Below are 21,520 nucleotides of genomic sequence, written 5' to 3'. Positions count from 1 at the left end.
GATGAGGTTAGTGTTTTGGACCCAAAATTAGAGGAAAACAAAATTTGATGATTGGCAAGGGATTGGCAGTAGTGATTGGCAGATGATGGGCAGTGATTGGCAAATTTTTGATTTGTTGAAATTTGATGTGCAAAATTGGTAGTGAGAGACCCCCGATGTGGTGGGATGGCATCCCTGCCACCCTTCCCATGTGGGGGGCAAAGGAGCAATAGCTTATGGGGTGTATGGCAGTGAAAACTAGCCCGGGTGGGTTAGGATATTGTGTGTAGGGATCTAGCGAAGATGACAGTAGGTAACGTTAAGGTTAGTTAGTGACTGATACCTGTAGTGGGGACGCAGGTAGATTAGTGTGGATTATAATGACGAGGGAGCGCAATAGTTAAAGGGACGACTGGGAAGCGCAAGTTTCAGAAGGGAGTAGTTAGCTGAGATGATGCCGTGTTTGTGAGAATTGAACAGGTGTGATTGCACAGGTGTGCAACTGGACAGGTGTGTGGAGCAGTGTATGAGTAGTGAGTGTGTGGATCAGCGCGAATGCGCTTGGGGAGAGAAGGGTGCAGGTGGCACCAGGTGTGAGAGCACAGGTGTGCAGGTACAGGTGTGTGGAGAGAGTTGGAGTGAGTGGTACGGAGTGGTGTGCATGGTGCGAAGGTGTGGATGGGGGAAGAGTGGACCCCTTTCACGAGCACCCGGGGCGGGTAGTGTAAGTGTTAGGTAGAGGGTGCAGGTAAATTGTGGTTGGATATTGGCATTTGTGGTGCGGTTGCAGAATGGTGTTGTGAATGGGTGCATTAGTGTTGTGGAAATGGCTGGGCGTGTAGCCTGTTAGTGTGTGTAGTTGGTTGGGCACTCCACCACTGTGAGGATGTCGGCCAGGTGAGGCCGCAGGTGGGCTCTGGGAGCCGGTAGTTGTGAGTGGGTGCCTGAGGATCCCGGGTGTGGATCGGGCAGCCCAGTGCCAGAGAGGGCACGGAGTGGGGAGAGAGCCAGAGGGCCTTCCCCTGGTAGTTAGGTTAGGGTAAGGAGCAGGTAAGCTCGGAGGCAACTGCAGTGGTGGAGGTGTGCAGGTGGGTAGACCCACTGGGAGAGGTACACGTCGCAGCCCAGAAATTGTACGAGGGCACCGGGAGATGAATCGGGGGAGTGAGACCCCAAATTGAAGAGCACCACAGTTTGGCCAATGGGAATTGGTTTTTTAGAACCCATAGTGTAAGAGGGCCAATGGTTTGGCCGGAGAAAGACCCCGGGTAGTGTAAAGTTGTTAAAGTCATTTAGGAGATAGTTAGGATTGATGAACCTGTCGCACCATACGCAGCCACTTGCCTGTGGTGATGATGATGACTCCACACCTGTGTTTTCTTTGTTTTGTGCAGGAAATGAGATTGCTGTGAGGATTTGTGAGACGCATCACGACGTGGATGAGACATTGGGGTGATTCCATCTCTCCCTCCCTAGGAGGGACTGATGATGAATTGGTAATGGCAAATTTTGATGTTGAGTTGAAAATGGCAAATTTTGATGAGAGTTGAAAATGGCAAATTTGATTGGTTAGGAGGGAGAGAAGACGAATTTGGTTTATGGGAGGAACGGGGAAGACAGTAGGGATGTTTGTTGATTTGTAAAGTAGATGTTTATGGGTAGTGTTGTGTTGTGTGGATACAGTAAGGGGTAAGGGAGGGGCCATGTAGGTTACCTGGTGGGGGGGGGGCGTACGATAGGAACGTACCTGTCTCACCTGGTTCCCATGTGCCCCCAGTGTGCATCACCTTACATTGCGTGCACTTTTGCGCCCTTACCACCTTACTCACTTGTTTCTTCTTTTGTCTCCCACCTCCGAGGATCTGGCTTTGGGGTAGAGAGAGAGGAGAGAGAGGTGCTGGCTGCGCAGTTGTGGGCCTGCACTTTCGCTGTTTTCTGCCGGGATCGATACACCATATGGACCGCAATGTTTGTGGCCACCCACAATGGACCGCAGTTCGTTTGCGGCCAAGCACCACCCGGGGATGGACCTATGGATCAACGTGGCACCTATGCCATACAGGTGAACCACTAATAGTTAACACCACCAAGTGCACCACAAGAAGAGCAAGAGACACCTGCAGGGTTAGGGGTTGTCGAATTTATTTTTATTCCAATGAACAATGGTGACTGCACCGATTGGTGGTGGGGTGGTGCTTTTGATGCTGGGACGGGGTGCTCTGCACGTTATTAAAGGCCGTCGGCCACAGAGCACTCGTGGGTTGGTGTATCGATGTTGGCAAGCGCGCTCTCTCTATGCATAACATCTGCATGTGTTCCTCCAAAGACAGGTCCTGGATCGTAGTGTAAATAGTAGCGTAGTCGTGTAAATAATGCTCCCTACCGGCTGTATGTGTAGTTTGCGAATTCTTTCCGGATTCGGTTATCCTGTGGGTGTGTTTCTGTGAGGAGAAGGGTGCAACGTCGCAGGGGGACATATTTACTCATTTGTGAATATCTGTAAAACTGTCGCACTCAGGGTAGAGTTAATAGTAGAGGGAACTACATTGCGTGCCACACTAAAGTAGGTAAAAATTTATCGGGTCGGGACGCCCCGAGGGTAGAGAAGGGTGCAATGTTGCGAATATGGAATTTGGCCTCCATATCCGCTTGTAAATATTCCCCTATTTTCTCCAATACTCCCCAACTTTCCCCAATCCCCCATTCCCTAGTCCCATTGCATGTAAATAACAATCAGTAGAGCCGACCTTCCCCTTATTCCCCCATTAAATGTCGTGCCCAGGTCCACCGCACCACACGTAGACAACTTTCGGACATCTTCCTAGTTATTCTTATTCTATGTCAGTTAAGGCCTCGTTTCCATTAATTATGACTCTTCGTTGCACCAGAATGTGATTATATGGCACCAGAATGTGATTATATGGCATCAGTAGTGAGTTTAGGACCTTTCCCATACCTCCTTCCATCTTCTTCCCCAACAATTACAACAACAACAGAGGAGATGGCGGCGGAGCGGGGGAGGATGCGTCCTCACACCGGCTCGATTAGCTCCAGACCATGCGCTCCACGGGGTTACCACGAAGGGGCTCCTTGTCAGCTCCTCGTCAAGGGCGGAGCCTGGTAAACCCCCCCGCACGCACCCAATGAGAAGCAACGTGCCGATTCCACGAGGCGGAGCTAACGAGCCGAGGGCGTGTCACTCCCCGCCGGATATACGCGGCCCCGCGCCGGATGTGAGGAGAGATGCGCACCCAGCTTGGAGAAGGAAAGCCACCTGCGAGCGCTGAGTCAGATGCGCCCCCAGCTTGAGCAGACAAGACGCCATCCGAGCGCTGCGACCTCCCCGCATCTTTGGACCGGACCGTACTGGACCCTGCTTTGAGCCAAGAGTGCACCTTGAGCCATCGATACCCGCTGTCCTTTTCATCAACCCCCGTGTGAGTCAGCCTTGTCCCGTTTGTCTGTCGTCTGTCCGGGGTTAATATAAGAGTGTGTCTAAGTGCCTGTCTTTCTGTGATTATAACTCTAGCCCCTGTAATCTGACCTTTCCGTGCGAATATAATCTCCTCCGGAGGTCTTGAGAACTGAACCCTTGGTGTCGTATTGTGTTATTGTAATCCAGCCGGGTGTCTTCTTTTTCTTATTGAGCCAGCATCGCGCGACTTCGTCAACGTCGAGTATAGTCGGGTAATTTGTGCGGACACGACGGCCATTCCGCTCGGCCCACTTTAACATCAAAGTCGTGTCTGTAACAATATTATTCAAGACGTCTTATACAGAATTCTTAGCAATAACGAATCTACGACTTGACATTCCTTCCTCTTGTCTCGTCGAGACAAAGTATCTTAAGAGACAACGTGCCACATCGGGCTTTATTGAAAAATAATTGTGTAATGCGGGTATCTCCCAAGGGCATATCGTGCGCCCAAAGCGCCTCGCCCGTGCATTTGGCGAACGTGTCGTGTGGTGCGTGCTTGGAGCCTGAGGGCTCAGAACATGAAAGTCCATTAACGTTTCGGATCCACAACGAAGGCGTCTGGTCCAGATGAGGTTCTGCTCCGCCAGGGGGCCCATCACCTCCCCTGCGGAACTTGCTCCCCCCACCCTTTGCAGACTCAGTCCTTGCAGATCTTCGAAGTTAATCAACGATCATGCCCATGAGGTCCCTCACGTGCTGCTGTTCTGGGGAATACATAATATTGTCAGTATCTTGTGTCTCAATTTCCTGGTCAGGGTACAGAGCGTAAAAATCCGATTCACTTGAAGCATTTGAACTTAATACATATGAAGCAAAGAGAGGAACTTCCTTTATGTCAAAGTCTCCCTTGGGCGCCTGGTCGGCTTGCGGGTCTAGGATATCCACGTCGGGTCCCTCGACCGCCAGGCCCAGCGTCGCAATCAGATCCATAGTTGGGTTGAAAGGGGGCGTGCAGCTGTCGGCTTGTAATACATAAGCAGCGTTAGCCAGTACACGCAAGGGGTTTATAGCACAAGTATCACAGTCATCACATACACCGTTACAGGCAGCAGCCAGTTCCCACATGGGATCCACACAAGTATCACAGTCGTCACAAAATTCAATACAATTTTCTGGAGCGCTGGTCGCAACTGCCTTGTTGAAGGACCCGTTCAGGTCGACGGCCTCTGTGGTCAGAACCATAGTCGTTGTCGGCGGCTTCTTCACTTTCCATCCTGTAAAATACTTTCTCATACAGAGGAGGACTAGAGATTTCATTAGTGCCCCCCAAATTACTACCCCGATTATCACAGCCAGTGCGGTCAATAACCACTTCACTATGGTGCCCGTCCATCCCCGGAACCAGTCAGTGAGCCAGCTAAATGTATAAGAATTTTCGCGTGCGATCCGATCGATCGTCAGGGCGTGGCTAGTTTCCCTTAGTCTCACTATTGCGGCTGACACTCCTTCAGATGGATCGGGTATGTAAGTGCAACATTTTCCCTCTATAATTCCGCATACCCCTCCTTTCTCTGCCAAGAGCATGTCCAAAGCCACCCGATTCTGCATCACCATTGTACGCATGTGAATCACCGTATCCAATAGTATGTCATGAGCCGTAGCGGTGTCGTTTGCCACCTTTTCTAGGGCCAAAGCCAATTTATCTATCCGGAAACTATCCATGACTGTGCCCGCTCCTGGGAAGAAGAAACCAAACACCTTTTCCCATAGGCTCCCGTGTAGTTTAGTGGTTCCATCTTCGTTCATGACTGACCTCTTATAACGCCTGTCCAAGGACTTTGGGTCTAGCTCATCCAGTATCTCAACGTCAGGAAGGACTGAACCCAGATAACATGTGCCCCCCCCAATTATTTGGTAAATAGGGGTAAGCCTTGTCGCCGCATATAAACATTGTCCCATGGGGTGGGACCAGGTGGGTGGATAAGCACCGGAGTCCCTTTACCACCCCATTAATCCTACTAACCCCCCTAGAGAATGTTATAGCCGTTATGTTGTGGTTGTGTTTATCTTGCAGTACTATTCGTAATGTAATCCCTGAGCTCCCTTGTCCCAGCTTCCCGGGGAGAGTGTAGGCGCATTCTGATTCTCCCATACGCAAGTGGCCGGAACCCTGGAGGCAGACCCTCCCTTTCTGTGGTTTGACCCAGACGGGGGCAGGCCTCTCGGCCACATGGGCAATCATTGACGGGCGATAATTAAATTGTCGATTGCAACTCTTGCCGTTGTCAACCCCTTCTCTTTCCAGCGTGGTGACTAAACATGGGGAATCGATAGGTTGTGAGCAGAGGTCATTGAGGGACAGAGGTAGCACTATCATGTGTATTCCTGTGGTGCCTGCTTGGGGAAAGTGCATGCACGACCAGCAGTGTGTCCTATTTTGAATTGTTGCCACCTCCCTGGCCACTTTCCAATATGTGTTTTCCCCCCTCTTTGGGGCCTTATCCTGAGGGTGTGGCGTGAGTATGTATTCGATGCATGGTGTGTGTTTAGTTTCGCCACTGGCCGCTCCTGGGGTCCAGACGCTGCACCGGACCTGCATAGTCATGCCTTTCTCTAGGCGCGTGCGTGTTTGTAGCTTAAAATCAGGGGTTCCCCATTTGTATCCTGGTTGGGCCAAGGTCTCAATGCTAGCTTGTCCGTTTTCCCGGAACTCTCGTTGCTTTTGTAGTACAATGCCAGCGCGTCCAGGCCCTGCCGACAGTGCTAGCCATTTTACGCTTACCCAATTTGTGTGCAGGGCTTTCTGTTCGAAACATGGTAGTGATACTCTTTGTCCCCATGTTACGGTGAGGTGTCGGGTTTCGTTTTCGCATCTATTGGAATCGGAGTTTCCCCTAGCTGCTGTCGCTATCAATAGTATTGTACCTATGATTAGGCCCATCCTTACTGTGGTTGCTGTGGTGTAGTGTTTGGTGCTTGTATGGCCAACTTACAGTGCGTGGCGTGGATCCACGAGGTCTTGCCCTCGCAAAAGACTGCCGTTGGTGTAGTCAGCAACACCTGGACTGGTCCCTTCCACCTTGGTTCCAAGGCGTTCTTGCAGGTGAAGTGCTCCACGAACACCTGGTCTTTTTCCTCTGGTGGAACACCTGGTCCACAAGCCTCCTGGGAACACCTGGTCTACAGGTCTCCAATTCATAGATTCAATTCATTCAATTCATAGTTTCATCCAGTCCAATTCAAATTAAATTCAATCCTTCTCTCAGCATCCCATTACCTGTTTCCAACATCAATAAAAATAAAATTATAAAATAATAAAAAGCAATCATCTCAAATCTCAAATCAAATCAAAAAATCAATCAAAATCATAAAAATCAATAAAATAATAAAAATAAACGAAAATTACTTCAGCTAGAGTTTCAACTAGAATTATCCCACTTCTGACACCACCTCCATTAACACAAACAAACCACCATTAACCTCCATTAACACAAACAAACCACCATTAACCTCCATGAACCTCCCCCTATTATTTATTTATTTTCACGAATAAACAAATAATAGAAATAACCTGGTCTAATTCCAATTCCAATTATGGTCCGTTCTGGTGTCTGGTCACGCACAATGTTTTTCTCACCCACTGTGATTCGCTCAAAATAGATTCTCACTGTTATGTCTGAAATTCGTCTCATGAAAACCCATTCAAGAGTCCGGTGTAACAGACAGCCAAACACATAGACACGCCGAAGACCCCAGGGTACCCATCAAACTAGCTTGTCCCCAGATCTACAATACAGCGAAACATGTAACTTTACTAAAATAATCACTTACTCATAACTAATACTCATAATAACTCATAATTACTTATGTAATTACTCATGCCAATACTTACTCAAAATAATGTAATATCCCAATCTTCACCCCCTATGCAAATCGAAGCACCCCGGACAATCCACAACCAATATCAACCACTGTAGCCGCCTTCCCGACTCCAGGCAGCCACACGCAGCCACATACATCTCCACCCACGTCACACAAGACAACAGCCAACGAGTGTGTCCACCACACAGAAACCTTTGGCAATGCAACAACCGAACTCCCAGACAACCAACAACAAAACCCAATCCATCTCCATGGCTCACCAAGCGGTTCCAACTTAATCCAGCTTCACATACCGATTTCCCCAAAAAACTCGTGAAACTTCACCCCCATTCTGGAAAAACCCTGGACTAAACCCTGACACCCTAAATAACTTCAGACCCATCTCCAACCTACCCTTTCTGTCAAAAGTTTTGGAACGTGCTGTGGCCACTCAACTCAAACATCACCACTCTGCCAATAACCTGTATGAAACATTCCAATCCGGATTCTGCTCCAGCCACAGTACTGAAACTGCTCTCCCCAAAATCACCAGCGACCTTCTCTCTCCTCTGACGCCGGCAACCTCAACATTCTCATCCTCCTCACCTCAACGCCGCCTTTGATATCATCAATCACACCATCCTCCTCACCCTGCTTAGACCAGCTTGTGCCTATTAAACCCAAATCAGTTCACTCCCAAGCCCACAAGGACCACCTACAGCACTACAAAGATGCCCTCTACTCCGCCTTCTACTCTCAAATTATCCACTCTGGCTCCGGAATCCCAAAAGCACTCTTCTCTACAATAAACAAACTAAATAAACAAATAAATAAACAAACTTTACAACGTGAACAAACTCCTCAGCGCCCTGGATACCACCACCTGTCATTCAGAGTAGACAACAGCATCTCCTTTCTCCTTTCTGGCATCCAAATAAAATTCTGGCTTCAAATCAACTTCCTCGAACTTAACTATGATAAATCTAAATTAATCTTCGTTTGCCCAAAACCACTCACCAAATCCACCCATAACTTTGCCCCCAACATCGATGGTTTCCCAGTATCCACCTTCCCTCACATCCGGAATCTTGGCATCATCATTGACCAAAACCCTCTCCTTTGAAAAATACACTAAACAGATCATAAAGACAGCCTTCTTTCACCTTAAAACATCGCCCGTCTCTGTCCATCCCTTTCCTTTCTGGTTCAAGATTACTCATTTTATTCAATTAATTGGAGCACGATGCATTTTTTTTTTTATGAATTGTGATAAACTGATCATTTGAACACAAATTGAACAAAATTAATCGAACAAAACACTTCCATTAACTCGACATTCTTTTCACAGCACAAAGTTCACTTGAACATCCTTTTCCTGGATACTCCCTCTTTATTTTTATTTTTATTTATTATTATTTTTTACAATAAAAATAACCTAGTTTTATCATCACATTTACAATTTTCATATTTCCACTCTCACCAGTGAATACAAATGGCACCGGTATGTAGATGTCACACGTTATCAAACTGTATGGTGTTGGGATATATATCATCCACTGGATCGTAATTTCAACCATGCTTCTCCACTTGCAACCCAAATATTTTCCATGAAATAAATAAAATGAATTTTATGAATCTTCTCATTATTCGAAAGTTTACAAAATGTCCCAAATCTGTATATTATTTTCTACTGTGGTTATATTAAACCATTATTTTACAAAATCCAACTTTCAATAAACTGAAAAATGCTTCGCCATGGAATAGTCCACCACTCATATAAATAATCATAAGAGTTCTGCGAAACATCTCCATCTTTAAAACTTAGCCAACCATTTTTAAACCACATGTTTTCCCCCCAAAAAACAAGTCACATTCTTTGTATATTGCCAACATTGTTCATCGTTTAAGTATCATCCAGAACTAAATTTTTATAAACCATCAACTTGTAGATGCATTTATTTATATCCCATTAACCCAAGAACTCTCAATTGCTTGGTTATATTTTAGTAATGTCATATATCCATATTTCTTTTCCAAAATGTTCCTGATATACACATTAATCCCATCTGTCTTTGTTTCCAGATCAACTCAAATCAAGAAATCAACACAAATCCTTATTACCTCCAATCAACTCAAAATTAAATCAAACAATTCAAAACCAGATCGGATCAGCGATCAGAAATCACTTTCCAATCAACACATTCCAAACAACAATTCATTCAAAGCCACAATTATTTCAACACCAATGTACCAGATAAATCATACCAGATAAATCAACTCAGGGAAAATGCAATTTACCATGCACACAACACGATTTTATGCCCTTTAGCAGTTCACTGACACCAAGTCCAGCTCGATATCAGCAACCAAGCTTAAAAACACAACTCTCACCTTACTGTGACAAATAAGCAACCAACCTACTTCACACTAAACCAAATAACTTTTCATCACCCCTTTCTTCTCCACCGCCTCTTACACTTAAACAGATCACAATTACTCACTCATGAACAGAACAAAGCACTCTGTAATCGTCAGATTGAAACTGCCCCAAACCCGTCCATATAAACTCCATTGTTGTCCTGTCCATCTCTCTGTGTTACATCTACCTTTCCCTGATTCATTGACCTTATATCCCATCCCAGGTCCAAATTTTGTGACTCACAGTACCTGCCTCCATGGAACAATGACGCCTGAGCACTCAATTAGCCCTCCCAGTACCAAAGACTTACAATCAGACCGACAGACAGACAAATAACAGAGGCATGTCGCCAGCCCCAGCACAGGACATCACCTTTCCGGGCAGGCACAATATAATCCACAGTATCGAAATGCCAACTTCTATCCGGAGCCTCGCAAAGCCAAAATCGGGCATGTTCACTGCATTTCACTGCATTTCACTGACCATGACTATCCCCATTGCTCGATCAAACGCGTCACTGTGCTCGGCCCGGTTAAATTAAATTCAAGCGTACTGTACCTGACGCTTCCGGTCGGCACCGGAAGTCTGTTTATTTCTTGAGACCCCTGAATCGGGACATCAACGACAATTACAACGACAAACAGAACTCGATATTCTCTGTTCACTAATTACGTACATGATTTCAGTTTTAACCCACAATATAATGTCCCGATATTCTCCAGATTTAAGTCCTATATATCCTGCCGTTAAATCAACCTCCAGTAGACTGACAGCCTGTCGTTCTTCCAAGGTTAGTGAATTATCTCCGACCTCTTTCCCTTACAAATCTCGAACAAAGGTCAAATGAACTTTAAAAGGTCAAACTTCAAACGGAGAAAGGTGGTACCAGTTTTCATTCCACAACTAATACAAGTCCGGCGACATTCCCGTTCCTTGCAAGAACTCCACATCCGGACAGACAGACGACCACTATCGTGGCTCCACATCGAAAAATGCTAGCTTCTACGAATCCAACAACCGTCACAATCCGCCCAGGAACTTCCAGGCGTGCTCTACAATGCAGCATCTCTCTACCTGGTGCACACCTTTCGCACATCCCTCCTCGTTCGCACAACGCTTCATCAACACACCTCCTCACGCCCACACCTTGGCACAAGCCACACCACATACCGACAGTTGAAACCTCGATATTCCTCCTTCCTCGGATAAGCGTTCTGTTGAAAACGTGACATTTCTGCTCAAATTATTGAATTTCCAAATACTCTCCCTGCAGCGCCCGTGAGGCAGCTTGTCCCACATTATCTGCCCCCAGACCCATATGCGTTTTAATAACAACCTTACCAGCATCGCTCGCCAGCAAACCCTTTGTCCGGCGCATCGATCAACACAAATGCATCGATGCATCTTCCAGCCGCCACTCCGCACTGTACCTCACTTACTGTATGAACAAGACTTCCTGTTGGAACTTGTCACCGGAAATTAATTACTCTGTCTTGAAATCGTTTATTTTAGCGTTTAGAAAATCATTTTAGAAATCGAATTTTAGTTTAGAAATCGTTTCTTCCCCTTATATAAATCCATCTTAAATAACGTATTCCTTCTGTGACATTGCATGGCATGTATGTCGCAGGCGCCCACTATTCTGACATGGCTCATGACTCATGTCTGATTCTGACATGAACGTCTGACATGAACGTCCGACATCCAGCAAAGTCGAAATGACCCACAATGCATTTGGGCACACATCCTCCGAGCAACCTCATACAGCACACCCGTGACTCGCGGCTCGCTCGGCTCCTGCCCGAACGCACAATAACTCTACCCAAACTTCCACGGAGCCGCACGGCGGAAACACAAGTTTGTACCACACTTTAATTAAACGAACATCGCCAGGATTCTCGGATAGACGTTAATTTCACAACACACACGACAAAAATCCGATTTAAACTCAGAGATCGCCGATCGACCTGGCACAACCATCTCAACGCGACGACGCCACGCCGCCCTCCGTCCCGGCGCGCACCCTCGTGCCTCCACACGAATCCCAACACTCCCGCCTCGCGGTTTCCTGCGAGGCCCGTAGCCGTGGCAACCAAAACTACGCGCCGCTCTCGAATGAGGGCCGTCATAACATTGAGCCGTCATAACAGTGAGCTGTCAGAACATTGAGCTGTCAGAACTCATCCCTAGCTCGTAAACATCGCAAAAAAACAGGATCTCTGACGCTTTACCTCTCTGACCCAAAATGCACTACATGACATCAATTCGCTCCCAAACAACTCCCAAACAGATGAAAATCCAGACTCAGTTCAGGACCTCGCCTGTTCCCTCGGATAGACGCTAAAATGGACATTCCCGGCCTGAATTTCCCGCATGTCAAGCAGACCACTTACAAAGCTTCACACCGAAACCCTCTGCTTTGCATATGTCATACAGACAAATACCTTGGCCAGATACACACGTCAATTAATATCCCAATATACATTCATTCCTCAGTCATATACCAGTGAGTCTCCCAGACTTCGCGCGAAAGTCAGATCGACTCAAATCATGCCTTTCTCCAGCCACTCCCATGTACAATCTTTGCTCATTCATGTTACGTCTCTCATTCAAGGAAAAGGATTTTTTGGACGGGTTGGACGGGGTGGGTTGAGGTGAAAAAGGGAAGGCAGGGCGGGGGGTGTTGGGGTGTTGCCTAGAGCCCCGGGACTGAGCTCAGGTCTTGGGGGGGTGGGGGGTGTTGCCTAGAGCCCCGGGACTGAGCTCAGGTCTTGGGGGGGGTGGGGGGTCTTGGTCTGGCATCTGGTCCAGCGGCATCAACCGCTGATTTACTTGCTTAACTGCTTACTTACTTGTCCTCTGTCTGGTGTAGCTTCAATAACCATAGCTGCAATGCTTAAAATTTCAATATTTCAAAAACCATTCCTGTCCTCACCTGTGGCCACCTGGCCCATTTTCCTGTGAGCCTATTTATTTTCTCTTGTTCACCAGATCCTGGCCTGTTTCTATCTGGACCTCTGTTGCTTGCTTCCTTCTGTCAAGCCTACCTGGTACCTGCGCGTTATCCTTTTACTGGCCATGTTCTTATGGCCCTCTAAGTTAGCCACAGCCCTTCGTTCCCTGGCATGCAATGGCATACCCCATCTTGTCTCTGGGCTGTTCCTTCCTGGAAAGATCTTGGCTTCAACCTATATGGCTGTCCGACCTCACTTTCCCCTCCTGGTGCTAACTGTAACTTTAAGCTTACTGTTAAATCCTTACTGGTATCCTGCGCAAAATCTATCCTTAGCTTTACCCTTAATGTTTATCCTGGCTTTAACAAAGACACGTCATTCTGTTTACCTTTTCTGTCCGGAGTGCAGGCAATACAGGTGACAGGGGAGACGAACTGTGCCTGTTCGAGGAGGGGGGTACGAATTTGGATTGCCCTCTGATAAAAAAACAATGCTCACCTTAAACGAATCAGCGTACCGGCGTCCCGGCCTCAAGCAGCCCCCCTCGGATCGTTCAGGATTCGCCTCGACTGTCACTGTCTTGCTGCACCCCACTCCTGGTACCATTTGTCAAGAAACAACTCTTGGCTCTTAAAGAAGTTCCACCAACAGCCTGAGAATGACGGTCTTTATTAAAACCAACTTATACAGATCCGGAGGAAAGCGAACATCTACAGCACGACTTGCCCTCATGCCACGTTCAGCCCTTCCTGAAAAATGCAAAGATTCACAGTTCACTTAAATAGGAACACGATTATCAGAAAATCTCCGAGAGAACAAAGGAACTGGCGAGAGTTCCTCCCACCGTTATCCCTAGCCCCCACCGTTATCCGCTCTGTCATTCGGGGGAGTGCAGCACGCACCTTATCATTCGGACCAGATGTAGTTTCAAAGCTCCGAGGTGACAGAAAATGTAACTCACAGAGAGAAGAGTGCATGCTTGGCCCAGATAAGACCATTATTCAAAGGTTTGTGTATACAATCCGAGCATTTTACATGAAACTACACATTCCACGCGCGTATAAACGTCCGCCAGCCCGCGGCTCGAGGCGCCATCTGCGGACCGAATGGAGAGAGTTTATGACCGGGCTTATCTTGCATCAAGAGGGCACACGGAGGACGAGCCATCCGTCCAGCACGAAATGCATCGAGTACTTTCCCATTTATACTAAAGAGGAGCGGAAAGCCCTTTATTCACTTATGAAAATAGCATATAAGCAACATTAAAATCATAACATATTATTCAAGACGTCTTATACAGAATTCTTAGCAATAACGAATCTACGACTTGACATACATACATACATACATACATACATACACACAGAGATTACTGGAATTATAGATAGATGAATGCACGGTTACGCAGACGTGTGCCAAAATTACACCTTTGTCTTTGCATTGTAAATACTGTATGACATTCAGCTATGTGATGTTTGCAGTTGTCGACCTGAAAATCCACGAACATAATTTTCCCATCTACAAGAAGAGTGAAAAATCCGATTCTCTCAACTGCGATCGAATAAGTAAGGTCATGCAATCCGGCATCGCTGCCGGTGTGAAGTCTTTCCTCTTTTCAATAAGCCTGATTTCTGGCCATCAATTTGGATTCTGTCCCTGATTCTCAACTCTATAGACGTCTCTCCCAACATTGGTCGGAGGTTTGAAATAAATAGCAAGAGGTCAGGATTGCCTCCCAGGACAGCCCCTCTTCTCCCTTCCAAATTCTCCAAGGCGATGTATTCGGCCTACTCTTGTTCCTCGTGGATATAAAGGACCTCTCCATTGTTCTGGAAAACCCTCCCATTAACAATGGTGTTTTATGTCCTGGATTTAATTCTATATCCTCGTGTGTCTAATAAATTAAATATTTCTTAGTCATGGTGTGCATTTTGATCCAGCAATTTTGTTTCTGGTCTGAAAGCTGGTGTTGCCCTGGTGTTGGCTTAGCGGTTAGGGTACCGGCTTGGGATCCTAGGATCCTGGGTTCGAATCCCGATCGATCGCTGAATTAACGCCAGGGGGGATGACTCAGCCTGTCATCCTTCCGAGGTCGGCAAATTGAGTACCAGCTTGCTGGTATGAATGATCACGGTGTGTACCCCGATTTAGAATAGGAACACCGTATCCCTGCGCATTGTAAGAGGCGACCAAGGGTTGGCGTCAGAAAGGGCATCCGGCCATAAAAAAACATTGCCTCAAACAGGGAACCATGAGCTCATGGGGCCCGCAAGGCTAACCCCCACTCTAGCGGGGAAAATGGCCTTAAAACGATCATTCATTCATATTCATTCTGAAGGCTTGGCAATCTGACAGGCCATTGCCACAACTAAAGGCTGGAAAACACTGCCATGACAATAGAAAGCACGTCACCGATCTAGGTAAAAGGTTATGGCGGGTTGTCACGCCTACGGACTGGGCCCTGAGCCCACGGCAGCCGAGTGGGGTCAGGCTAGTGACGTCATGGCTTGAGGTGGGGGCTAAAACTATAAAAGGAGGGTGGTGCGAACCTGGGGAAGAGAGTTGCTCCAGGACCTTGGGGGCAGATTCGCACATAAGCTTTGGTGTCCTGTCTGCAGAACGCGCTCCCTCCACCAAAGTCCCCACCACAGTCCTTGCCCGGACATGTCCTTCTATCTTGCTGGCCCATGCTTGCAGCACAAACTGTTCCTGCCGGCCCAAATACATCCACGTGGGGCTAGCTGCATCCCGTTGGGCGCAGCGTTTGGTAGTTGTCTCACATTCTTCTGGTCCTTTCTTCTGTGGTGTGCATGGGGCCCATTAAGTGTTAGATACTTGAGGAGCGACTGTTCGTTACATATGGGGTTGCTACTTTGTTTAATTGGCAGCAGAGTACTTATTAGAGCATCTCCTGACTAGTTCGGGCATTCCACTCGAGCACGGTAACGTGGCAAACAGGCCCAGGAAACAGGCCAAAATCAATTAGCTGGCATGACCCCTTTAACTCAGTTCATTGAGATTCGGACCGGGCAACTGGGACGAGTCTGACAATTACAACAATATTATCCTCAAGTAAAGTACTGGCAAACAAATTTTCATGCTCACGTTGACAGATACTTTGGGGATCTTTCAAGTCCAAAACCAAAATGCAGGGATACAGCCATCATGAGGCAGACAGCATCGGAAGGAGTACTCTGAGACGCAGCCCTTGCTGCATTGCATTATACAATGACTGCTGATTTCAGATTTGAATCCGAAAGGGAACTAATTTAACCCCAATACTCACAGAGGTGAGCACGCAACATAACGAGCTGTCCTGCCTCGACTATTATAATAAAGGCCCCAATGAACCACATAATCGCAAACTCCATTAAAGGGATCCTACGATATCAAATAAGGTGTGTGTGTGTGTGTGTGTGTGTGTGTGTGTGTGTGTGTGTGTGTGTGTGTGTGTGTGTGTGTGTGTGTGTGTGTGTGTGTGTGTGTGTGAGTGTGTGTGTGTGTGAATGGAAACAATGGAAACAATCGGAACAATGGAAACATCTGGGTAAATTAGGGACACCAAGCAATGGCTTCCACACAGGTGTGGCCCGTGTGTTATTGCTGATGATGTAAAAATGCTGCACATTCCTGGCTGCCTATAAATATGGCTAGCATAGCTGCAAGTGAAGACCACCGAAAGCCCCATCTTCAGAGCACGTGTGGTCACCCATTGTTTTGATGAGCATAACACTGATGTTATCCATACGTCATGGCCTTCCCAATCACCAGATCTGAACCTAATTGAGCATTTATGGGATATTCTGGAATGACGCCTGAGACAGCGTTTTCCACCTGCAACAAACAGGTGTGAGTCGATTGACTTTTCTCGTGGAAAAATGGTTCCACATCCCTCCTGCAGAATACCAGATGCTGGTGGAGTCTATGCCATGGAGCACAGAGGCTGTACTGGCCGCACGTGGTGGCCTAGCTCCCTATTAAGTGACTTTACATTGGTGTTTCCATTTTTTTTTGTCCACTACTTGTATGTATGCATGCATGTATGTATGTATGTATGTATGCATGTATGCATGTATGCATGTATGTATGCATGCATGTATGTATGCATGTATGTATGTATGCATGCATGCATGTATGTATGTATGTATGCATGTATGTTTGTATGCATGCATGTATGTATGTATGTATGTATGCATATATGTATGTATGCATGTATGTATGCATGTATGTATGCATGTATGTATGTATGTATGCATGCATGCATGTATGTATGTATGCATGTATGTATGTATGTATGCATGCATGTATGTATGTATGTATGTATGCATGCATGTATGTATGTATGTATGTATGTATGTATGCATATATGTATGTATGCATGTATGTATGCATGCATGCATGTATGTATGTATGTATGTATGCATGTATGTATGTATGTATGTATGTATGCATGTATGTATGTATGTATGTATGCATGTATGTATGTATGTATGTATGCATGTATGTATGTATGCATGCATGCATGTATGTATGCATGCATGTATGTATGTATGTATGTATGTATGTACATCTGAAAATCATCGAAAAAACAGGCCTGGCCCGATCTCCAAGTTTTACATATGTGTTGGTAGTGCCCAGGTTCAAGTCATAGGCACAAGCAACTCCTCCCGTCCTTTCCCCTCTCCCTCCCTTCTCACGTTACGCCCCCTCTGAGGGGCGTATAGATGTAATAATGACGGCAATCAAATCAATCCAACATCTGTCTTGTTTATACAGTACTCCACAACTCCCACCTGTTTGGACTGATGGTGAGTCAGATTCGTAGCCTGTCAAATTCTCACTTATGGCGAAAATGCTGACTATGTACATCCTTCCAGGTGCAAGTTCACGAAACGTAAAGCTCTGATGAGTTGAGGTTCCATAATATGATTCACTAAAATTATTTAAGGCGCTACAACGAACACCATATCCTGTACAGTCTCCATCCACGGCTTCCCAAAGCACGTCTATCGCAGTCGTGCGATTCATCTTGTTCTGAGTACAATGCACCCCATGGACAGTTGCTGTCACTGCAGATAAAAAACACAAACAAATTAACATTAAACACCAGGGAGGTAATTATAAAAACAAAACATTATTTAATAAAATGATTCCAACCAACACAAGTACCTCATCCAAAATATTCCATATGAACAATGACTCTCCCATAGTCCTGTTAAATAAGGAAACTTGCTTTGTCATTCAAGAAGTGGAGCGATTCCAACTCTCTGTCTATCAAGTATTTATCTTACAACTGCAGACTATCCTCAAAAGGCCTGCCACTTAACTTCATAAAACATCTCATTACGAGGAAAAAAACTAGAACAATGTGTGGGGTATCGTGTTCTATGAACTCTTTCGTTCCTTATTGTAATTTACTACACAGAAGGGCCTTGCCGTTCGTGAGGGTTATGTTCTTGAAAATCCCCGTGAACTGCAAGAACGCGATGCGCAAACTTAGGGGGTAATGGGGAAAATATGGTTAAGAACTTCAACTTAAAAAATTTGTCAAAACTGTAGTATTAATTAACTTGTTTGTGCATTGTTTTTGTGTTCCTTATGTGCATTAATAAAAGTTATTGAGAACATAAAATAAAGTATTCTTTTCCTGTATTATTATTACTAGTGTGACTCGGCGCGCTCTGCGTGCCTCACCCCACGTCGTTTCAGAGGGATAGGCATTTGACCATTTCGGTGTATTTTCGGTCTTCAGGCTCTGTGGGGTCATCAGGGGCTTTTGGGTATTAAGGGTCTTTTGGTTCCTCTGGACCTTTAAGGGTCTTTGGAGTCTTCAGTGTGTTTTGGGTCTTCAGGGTATTTTGGGTCTTCAGGGTATTTTGGGTCTTCAGGGTATTTTGGGTCTTCAGGGTATTTTGGGTCTTTGGGGTCTTCGGTGTCTTCAGGGGTGTGGAAGTGTAAATTTATGAAGCAAGCAACTTTTATGAGCCTCAACCCTGCATTCCAAGTCTGCAGGTGTTTTTTTTATGCTTCCCATGCAAATTTGGGATTTATACACAAAGAATTAAGTTAAGCACCCCCCCCCGTTTTTTTACAACCTCGCACATTACAAGTTTGTTGTCGTCAAAACAGTGTAATATACCCATGATATTGCTATATTTTCTGGAGAAGTGATATCATGGTCACATAAAAACATAACAATCATGCCGTTTTCAATATTTTATTCTGAATAATTTAAGGTGAAATTTTTTGGGAATTTTAGGCATATTTTCACCTCAATTTAAGTATGGAGCTATAGGTCCATCACGGACAGTGTGGATGACGTTTATGTTTTCTAACGTACAGTCATTGTTCTGAGAAGACCTCTAGCGATCTTTGCGTCAATAACGTGTGTAGGACCCACGTGATCGTGCTGCACGAGCGATGGGCGTCACAGATGAGTGCACTCATCTGCATTTCATCAATGGATAATTGCTAATGTCATACCAATCATTATTTGATCTCACATACCTTAGAATATATGCCAATGTATACATATACACAAATAATATATATTAGGGGGTGCTTACCTTAATTCGTTGTGTAGGGGTGCTTAACTTAATTCTTTGTGTATATATTGCCATGGCGAAATCATTTTTATGACTGAGGGTAATATAATTACAAATAGGGTTTTTGGATGTCTTATTGAGTTATATAAGCAAAATGAAGAAAAACGATATTGTCTTCTTGGTAAATAATTAAAACTAGTAGCTGATAACACCATGTCTGACCAGCTGCCTGGAGTAATTAGCATCCACTGAATTGCTTTACAAATCCCTTTGTGTTTATAAAACTAGTGAATAATCGACTCAGTACGAAGTCGAAGGTAAACATTGTATTGATAAGTGAATGCAAGATACTTGGTAATTATTTAAACAATGGAAGAAGATAATCCCCTCTGCGCTAAGATAATCCTCCCTGCGCTGACCGTTGTAAAGACAGACAGCCAGCGGACGCTTTTTCTTTCTTACTAAATAGTTTCAATGAAATTGCCAGCGTTCTCGGGAAAATCTCTCAACAAGAACGATAATTATTAGTATTTAATTATTAGATTCTGAGTTGATTGTTAACATTTATATTTCACCACAGACACTCCTTTGTGGAAAAATAATTTCTAAATATATCTCATTTTCTACTTTGCAGGACATGGAGTCTAGCAATATGGATGAAGACGTTACTCCACCTGTGCTCAATTGCTTCATCTGTGCACGCTCGGATACACCAGCTGAAAGGCTCATACAGGCAACTCCAAAGGGATACTCAACTTTATTGAAACAAGCAGAAACTGTCGAAAATGTTACTGTTGTGGAACGTATGAAGGAGGCTCAAAAGGAAGGAAAACTGAGGTACCACCAGAAGTGTAAAAATGATCTGTACAACAACTTTGTTGCAACCACCAAGAAGTCAGCTCAAGCATCAAAGGCAGAGAAAGAGTCATCAAAGTTGAAGAGAAGACGCACTACTTGTGAGTTCAGTTCATCAACTGGCTGCAGTTCTAGAAGATCACAGTCAGTTGACCTCCTGTATAAGGATGTATGCATTCTTTGCAACCAACCAGCCCAGCTCTACAAAAATAATCCAGCACAAGCTAGAAAGAAATACAGAGTGCCAGATAATTTGACTGCAGATACACTGAAGGCAAGCTTGCTGAAGACAGCACGGAGTCGCGGGGATGACTGGGGCACTGAAGTCACTGGACGCCTGGAAGGGATCAACGACTTGGTAGCAGAAGAAACACTGTACCATTTGCGATGCAAACTTATGTTTGCGAGAGGTGACAGTTTGTCCAAGACTGATGAGGAAGGAAAAAGGAAGAGAGGACAGAGGAGTATTGATGAGGAGCAAGAGGCAGTTTTTATTGAATTCTGCGAATGGTTAGACTCAGAATTAGAGCATGGGGTAATGAACATGGACCAAGTCCATGAAAAGCTGCAGGAGTTTGATCAGTCACCAGAGAAGAGCCTTTCTTATTCAAAGCATTGGCTAAAGATAAAACTTCTGGAGAAATACGAAGACACCTTGTATTTCACAACACAGGAAAGAAGGGCAGATGTACTCTGTCTCAAAGATGGCACCGACAATATTCTGCGAGTGCATCATGCTAATCTTGACCATGGAGATGAGAAGACTCAGATCATAAAGACGGCACTCAAGTTCATATCCAATGATATTGCCTTGATTGATTTAGGTCCAAAGTCATACCCCACCACACACAGTATGACTGACATCGATAGTCAGCTGACACTTGTTCCTGCAAGCCTTCAGATGTTCTTGAGACCGATTGTCAAGACAGACGAAAGAGTTGCCGTTTGGGGGCAGAATTTTATTAAGGCCTGTCGACCTCGGTCTGGAGTATTGCCACACCAAATGGGGCTTGCCATACAACTTGATCATAGATTTGGGTCAAAATGGATGCTCAACAAGTTCCACCGGCTGGGATACACTGAGTCTTACACGGAGACACAAAACTACAAATACTGCTTCCTTAATAGTAGGAGTGGAGATGATGTTCCAGATACTTCTGGCACTCTTGACACCATTGTGGAGGAAACCGATGAACAGATCAATGATGAGGTTGCGGTTGATGCTGCGCTTGAGGATCAATCAGTGATGACAGCCAAAGTGCCAGCCAGTGAAAGTGAATTGTCAAGTAATGATCAGGTGGTCTTTATGGAGGTTGGGGAAACAAACAATGCAGTCACTCAGTTTGTTGGAGACAATATAGATTTAAACATTGTCTCTATTCACGGAAACACTCCCTTTCACTCAATGGGTTGGATCGAAGTCACCTCTCCGGCACCACCTTTGCCAGATCCACAGACAACAGCAGCTTTCCCCCGGGTGAAGTTGAAG

General features: G+C 45.5%; 1 protein-coding gene across 8 annotated transcripts in view; it reads right to left on the bottom strand.

Annotated features, from left to right (window-relative positions):
• LOC137413458 (receptor-type tyrosine-protein phosphatase H-like) overlaps positions 1-21,520 on the bottom strand; it is a 308,008-nt gene that overhangs the window by 152,032 nt on the left and 134,456 nt on the right. For 6 of the 8 annotated variants that reach the window (XM_078774403.1, XM_078774405.1, XM_078774399.1 and 3 more), the window contains one exon: positions 17,425-17,700. The exons of the other annotated variants lie outside the window; for them this stretch is intronic. In XM_078774403.1, the coding sequence (XP_078630529.1) occupies positions 17,425-17,700 (276 nt within the window). The remainder of the gene's footprint in view (positions 1-17,424; positions 17,701-21,520) is intronic. 8 annotated transcript variants of the gene reach the window in all.

Source organism: Myxine glutinosa, chromosome 3 (genome assembly GCF_964187855.1).
Source record: "Myxine glutinosa chromosome 3, kmMyxGlut1.1, whole genome shotgun sequence".
Classification (NCBI taxonomy): Eukaryota; Metazoa; Chordata; class Myxini; order Myxiniformes; family Myxinidae; genus Myxine; species Myxine glutinosa.
Note: the sequence above shows the minus strand (reverse complement) of the source record. Positions and strands in the feature narration are given on the sequence as shown.